This window comes from Trachymyrmex septentrionalis, unplaced genomic scaffold, assembly GCF_001594115.1.
Source record: "Trachymyrmex septentrionalis isolate Tsep2-gDNA-1 unplaced genomic scaffold, Tsep1.0 scaffold101, whole genome shotgun sequence".
In the NCBI taxonomy this organism is placed as follows: domain Eukaryota; kingdom Metazoa; phylum Arthropoda; class Insecta; order Hymenoptera; family Formicidae; genus Trachymyrmex; species Trachymyrmex septentrionalis.
In genome coordinates, this window is record NW_017304136.1 from 546729 (window position 1) to 552871 (window position 6143).

The 6143-nt window shown below is 30.3% G+C and overlaps 1 protein-coding gene and 1 long non-coding RNA gene across 3 annotated transcripts in view; one reads left to right on the plus strand and one right to left on the minus strand.

Moving 5' to 3' along the window:
• LOC108756759 (N-acetyl-D-glucosamine kinase) overlaps positions 1 to 5179 on the plus strand; it is a 7790-nt gene extending 2611 nt beyond the window's left edge. For both annotated transcript variants that reach the window (XM_018500799.1, XM_018500792.1), the window contains exons 2-7: positions 1288 to 1556; positions 2900 to 2984; positions 3175 to 3273; positions 3595 to 3847; positions 4164 to 4462; positions 4729 to 5179. In XM_018500799.1, coding sequence (XP_018356301.1) covers positions 1366 to 1556; positions 2900 to 2984; positions 3175 to 3273; positions 3595 to 3847; positions 4164 to 4462; positions 4729 to 5076 — 1275 coding nt within the window. In that variant the 5' untranslated portion in view covers positions 1288 to 1365 and the 3' untranslated portion in view covers positions 5077 to 5179. The remainder of the gene's footprint in view (positions 1 to 1287; positions 1557 to 2899; positions 2985 to 3174; positions 3274 to 3594; positions 3848 to 4163; positions 4463 to 4728) is intronic.
• On the minus strand, positions 417 to 1528 carry LOC108756776. Its single transcript, XR_001939863.1, has 4 exons — positions 1447 to 1528; positions 1210 to 1334; positions 726 to 789; positions 417 to 601 (listed from the first exon to the last, which is right to left on the minus strand). It is a non-coding gene; the product is annotated as an uncharacterized LOC108756776 (long non-coding RNA).
• Positions 5180 to 6143: the final 964 nt, after the last annotated feature.

Sequence of the window (6143 nt, forward strand, 5' to 3'; positions counted from 1 at the left end):
ATATAGTTGCATTCTTTTTTCTAATACTTATTTATTTTTTGCTGAATTGAATTTGCATCCAAGATTTCATTAAGCTTCTAGATATATATTGTTTTTAATAATATCAGATAGCTTTTTTTTACAATTCTTACTTCTAAATGTTAAAATTTACATATTTGATATTGGTCATAAAAAATTTTCCATTGTTATCTGGAAAATCTGGAAAAATCAAAGAATTTCAAAATTAATTTTCTATGGCAATCTTGAACTATAAAGTTATAATTGATAATTAATTATTTTATTAGATTTGATAGGCATTAAATGAAATCATTTGAAGAGCACGCTTCCAAAATGCATTTTGTCCAAAATTTCATTTTTTGAGATGGTATAGTGTGCAGTTAATTAAAGTTAATCTTACATTGATAGAACCAGACTTTAGTGTCATATTTTCTCAGTTATTCAATTAACCCATTAATTACTTGAGTTATTTAAGCAATAAAATTCATTCCGCGTAATGTATTGTTCCACATCCCGTGCTATCCTATCACATCCAGTTGAAAGACTCGTATTGTAAGCTACTTTACGATGTACTGAAAGCATTTTTTCATCATCAGTTTATATACTAAAAAAGAAAGAAAATAGACATTCGAAGTGCATTATATCCTTTAATTAGAGACAAATAAAATGCATTTGTTTAACATTATTAGAAATAATTTTGCAATTTTGATTAACATTTTATATCTTACCGATTGACAAATTGTTATTTTCTGTAAGGCGCGTGGTTTCCTTGTGGTTTTCTTTCTTCTTTTTCTAAAAATTATAAATTTTGGACAAAATGCATTTTGAAAGTCTGCTCCTCAATTCCATTATCACGTTCCAATAGTCGAAGAAATTTACTTATTAGAAAACTAGATATGATAAAAACTGACTCTTAGGGTCACTTTAACATACGTAATCGACCGATTAGTCCATTGGAATTGACTAATCGCATTTGTCATTTCATTTGATAAAGTGATCTTAAATAGACAAGATAAACGTTACTAGATTAAGCCTGGTTCCACCAATGTAAGATTAATTTTAATCTCAGTTCAATTTACTCTTTATCTTTTTTAATTCTAAGAATTAGAAAAACGAACAGTAAGTTAAACCGAAATTAAAGTTAATCTTACATTGATAGAACCAGACTTTAGTGTCATATTTCCTCAGTTATTCAATTAACCCATTAATTACTTGAGTTATTTAATTAGCAATAAAATTCATTCCGTGTAATGTATTATTCCACATTCCGTGCTATCCCATCACATCCAGATCCTGTCGAATCCTCGTGACACGTCTGCATCCAACAACGAAGTTCGCTACAAGAATTTGAACCAACGATTTTGAAAAATGGCAGGAAAGAAGAAAGGCAACAAAAAAGTAAAGAAAGAGGAGAAGAAGATCGTGGATGAGTATCAATTACGTAGAGACCTGAGGGGGGCAAAGATGACAAAGCCCACGGACCTGATGCAGGATACTGCGATGCCTACGCAAGTCGAGCCACAATATTCCGAGAATATTAGGATCGGTGGTATAGAAGGGTGAATTTCTCTTTCTCTTAATCATGTTTAATTAATTCAATTAATTAAATCTTCTTATGTGCGTGCATTCCTGTAATAAAGAAAAATTTTGTTAAATTCTCGAAACAATTCAAATTTATCTATGATTATATACATATATGCAAAATAATGTAAATATTAATATGTTGCATTATTTTATGAGCTATAGGAAGCATGCGATGAAACATGCAAGATTATCGAACGTTATCGGAAATACTGGAACGCGGTTATGTCATAGTCTGTCACTTTTATGAAATGTGTTATGTCATACTCTCTGTCACTTCTTATTTTCTGTAAAATTAAAAAATTAACCGGGAATCCGGGAAAACCCGGATGATAAAAATCTTGTGAATTATATATCTCACTTTTGTTTCGTCTGCGATTTTATCTGTCAAACCCAAATCATGGCACAATCGATAACTACTGTCAATCCAAGGATTATTGTTGATCGATAATTATTAAATATACAGTTCGAATATTTTCGTTGCTTATTTCGCAATGCTCTTTGTAGCGTTTCGCAGTGTTTGCTCTTGCTTTTATTGTAATATTTATCTTATCATGACGCAGTTACGAAGATTTAAAGCAATTTTGCTTTCATCGAGGAAGAGAAACGCAAATATTCGTGCTGTAATTCACAAAACTATTATCGTGTAGATAATTAAAAAAATATTCAAGTTAATTTTTTAAATACGAAGTGAGATGCAACAAATACTTCACGAATCACTATAATTGGCAAACTGTAAAAAAAGAAACAAAATTATATGCGATTAAAACTTAAAAAATACGAAATACAATCCACATCTTATCGCGTGATAATATTTCTGAATCGGAAGTGGCTGTAATAATTTAAACGAATAATATCTGATATTATTCTTTTTCTCTCTCTTTCTTTCTAAAAACATAAGCGCTTTAATATTTATCATTTTATAATTATATAATATTAATAATTTCTTTATTTAGGATATCTCGAAATTTCTACAATCGTACGAGAGAAAAAGAGAGAGATATAGAATATTTGAGACACAGATAACAGCAATCAGCGTTCATTAAGCAGTCGAGCTTAACTATGACAGATCATGCATATCTCCCGCTGAGTGGATATGTTGATATGCATCTTTATTTGTTAAGAAAATAATCGAATCACTAAATAAGAGACAATGTAACTGATTATGTAATTGATTGTGTTATACATACATTAAAGTGATTCAACAAAAAGAAAAAAATTTAGATACATAATATTCACGGAATTCAACAAGAAATATTTAGTTAAGATCCGTGTAATTAATCACTTTACTCGTATTAATCATCAATTAATTAACTTTCAGAGGCGCTACACACTCCATACTCATAATACTCGATGGAAAAGGTGCGAAGCTAACAGAAGTTAAAGGACCACACACTAATCATTGGGTGACTAAAAAAGATATACAAATGGTTTATTTTTAAAGTGCTACATGAATCAAGGGGAAAATTTCAACAAGATTTTTAAAACTAAGTCTGCAGCACTTTCAAAATAAACAATTCAAATAATTACAGAAATGTTTTGCCTGCTGGAGAAAGTGATCACAAAAAAGAATGTAGAAATTTGGTTTATTTTTAGGTAATTGGAAAAGACGAGACAGCTGCCAGACTCAGCGCGATGATAGAGAGGGGTAAACAAATGCTAAATATACCGGAAAATATTCCTTTAGATTGCGTAGTGAGTATTTTCATTATTAATAACACATAATTACATGTATTACACACACACACACACACACACACACACACACAAAATTACTTGTAATATTATAACTGCAAAATATTAATAATATAATAATACAAAAATATTAATAATTAATAATATAATTATAAACATAATTAACAATCCTAAATGACACATAAATACCATATAAAATTATTTTGAAATAAACAGTCTAATTTATTCTATGGCACTCTCAAATTTCGAATTTTCGATTAAATGGAATCAACTTTGATTTTCGAAAAAAAGAATTAATTTAGCGATTTTTTTCATCAATAGGCACTTACTTTAAGCGGTTGCGAGGAGGAAACCATCAATCGTGAGATTGTGGAAACTTTGTTGAAAGAATATCCGCAGTCTGCCAAAGATTACGTGATTAGTTCAGATACTCTTGGTAGTCTTAGGACTGGACTGGAATCCGGTGGGATCGTGTTGATCGCTGGAACTGGCAGCAATGCTTTACTCATCAATCCGGACGGAAAGATTCACACTTGTGGAGGATGGGGACACATAATGGGCGACGAAGGAGGAGGTATACATTGTTTACTATAAAAGAACATAATATGGAAAAATTGGTTTCAGAATTAAGTTCAAAACGTTCAAAATCAGCTTTATTAGATTTTGGATAAATAAAAATAGAAAGAAGAAAAATAAATAGTAGACTAGTTTTAGAATCCTTAATTTAATTTTATCTTGTAAGAGAGAGAGTAAAATAAAATTTGTAAATAATATTTTATTCTTTTAATTGAAAATGATCTAAATTCTCATTTAAATAAATTCCTTCAATAATTTACATTTAAATTATTGACACTAGCTACTATTAATTATTTTCTCTTGCTTGTTTTAAGCTTACTGGATCGCCTATCGTGCCTGTAAATATGTATTCGATGATATTGATGGATTCATCGAAGCACCAGAATCAATAAGTTACGTTTGGCCGGCAATGAGAAGTTATTTCAATGTGACTGATAGACGCAGTATATTACAATACGTGTATGCAAACTTTGACAAAAGCTTTATTGCCGGTTTCGCCAAAGAAGTTGCAATCGGCTGCGAGAGGAGCGATCCACTGTGCCTGAAAATCTTGGAGGAAGCTGGACAACTTCTGGCGAAGCATATTATCGCTGTTTCGAAAAAGGCGCATAATGTTAGTACCTTTTAAAATCAAACGATTTAAACAATAAGAATATTATTTTAAACCGTACATGTGAGAACACAATCAATACGAACTAGAAATTAAATGCCTATAACGGTCGAAGATCTTTAATGTTTAAATAATTCAATGTGAATTATATATATGTACATGCATATATATCATATTTAAAAACGATTTAATTTATGTGAAATAAAACTTTGTAATAAAAAAATATTTTAAAATGCCAATAATTTCATTTAATTGCATTTTTCTTTCAGGATCTTAAACTGGCTCACGGCGGTTTAAAGGTGATCTGTGTCGGATCCGTATGGAAATCGTGGAAATTTATGAAAAATGGTTTCATAAACGAAATCCACAATAGGAATGTTGTGGACGAGTTGAGTTTACTGCACTTGACAACATCATCGGCATTAGGCGCCTGTTATCTAGCCGCAGAGAAGATTAATTGTCCGTTCGTCAAGCCATATGATAGCAACGTCGAGACTTTTTTTCATTACAAGCGCGATCACTATCCGGAAACGCAAAAGACAGAACATTCGATAGAATTACAAAATCATACGTCTGTCTACAATAGTGCTCAGGTTGGAAACGAAGAAAGAACATGATAAGATATAAATAAATAAGAAAATTTTGAAAAAAAAACGCTAGCGTTTTTTAGTCAGTGCTGAAATACGTTATCTGCAAATATTATAAAAGTAACAAAAATAAATTATCTCGCATGATTATTAATCGGAAAGATCTAAGTTCCTGATTGAAGCGATTACGAAGCACAAGTGTAGAAGATCTAAATATACGAATGATAAACTACGCAGATCTGCAAAAAAATGAAAAATCGTTTTTGTAAAAATTAATAAGATTGTAAATATCGATTTAACATGTACATATATAAATTTTTACGAAATTAATATAATAAAAGCAATGTAATAAAATCTTCTTGAGCACATGCTGGAGAGTGATGTACTTAGGATTATTTTATCCTTAACAAAAAATTAACAGGGTCATGGTGGAAGAAGATAAGTAGAAGATAGATATACAAGAGAACCAAGTAATTTTTTATAGCGCAATCGAGATTTGGATTTTGTTTCCTTTATACGCACCAAACTTCATAGTAATAAAAGAATGGGACTAAAAGCCATCTGGAACACGGCTTGGAGCTGCGTATGGTTGATTTTCAGTCTATTCATTAAAATTGTATTGTATTTGTGTTTTTTTATTTTCGGCTGCGTATTCTTCGCGGCTTGTATTGGTGCGATAATAATCCTCATTTTGTACATTTTTGGCTTTCTACCGAGAAGCGAACGCAGATGATTAAAAGATCCACAGATGTATCATATCTGGTAAGAGATGTAACAAAATTATCATTAGTGTTAATTAATATATATAATACAAGAGAAGCGTTTTAAGAAGCTTATCGTTGGCGTGAAATTATGTGGCAATGTATTTTTGAAAAATATATTTATATCAGGATATCACAATTTATCTCGTGTACATTGCAGCAACACACATATACAAGTATAATATCTTTCTCTCTTATTTACATGTAGACTCTGACTAAAGCTGAACCTATTATAATTCATATAGTTGAGTTTTTTTTCATTAGAATCTTGTTTTTTAAAACAAATTTTTAACGACATAATTATAATTCTATAATATATATAATATACATATATAT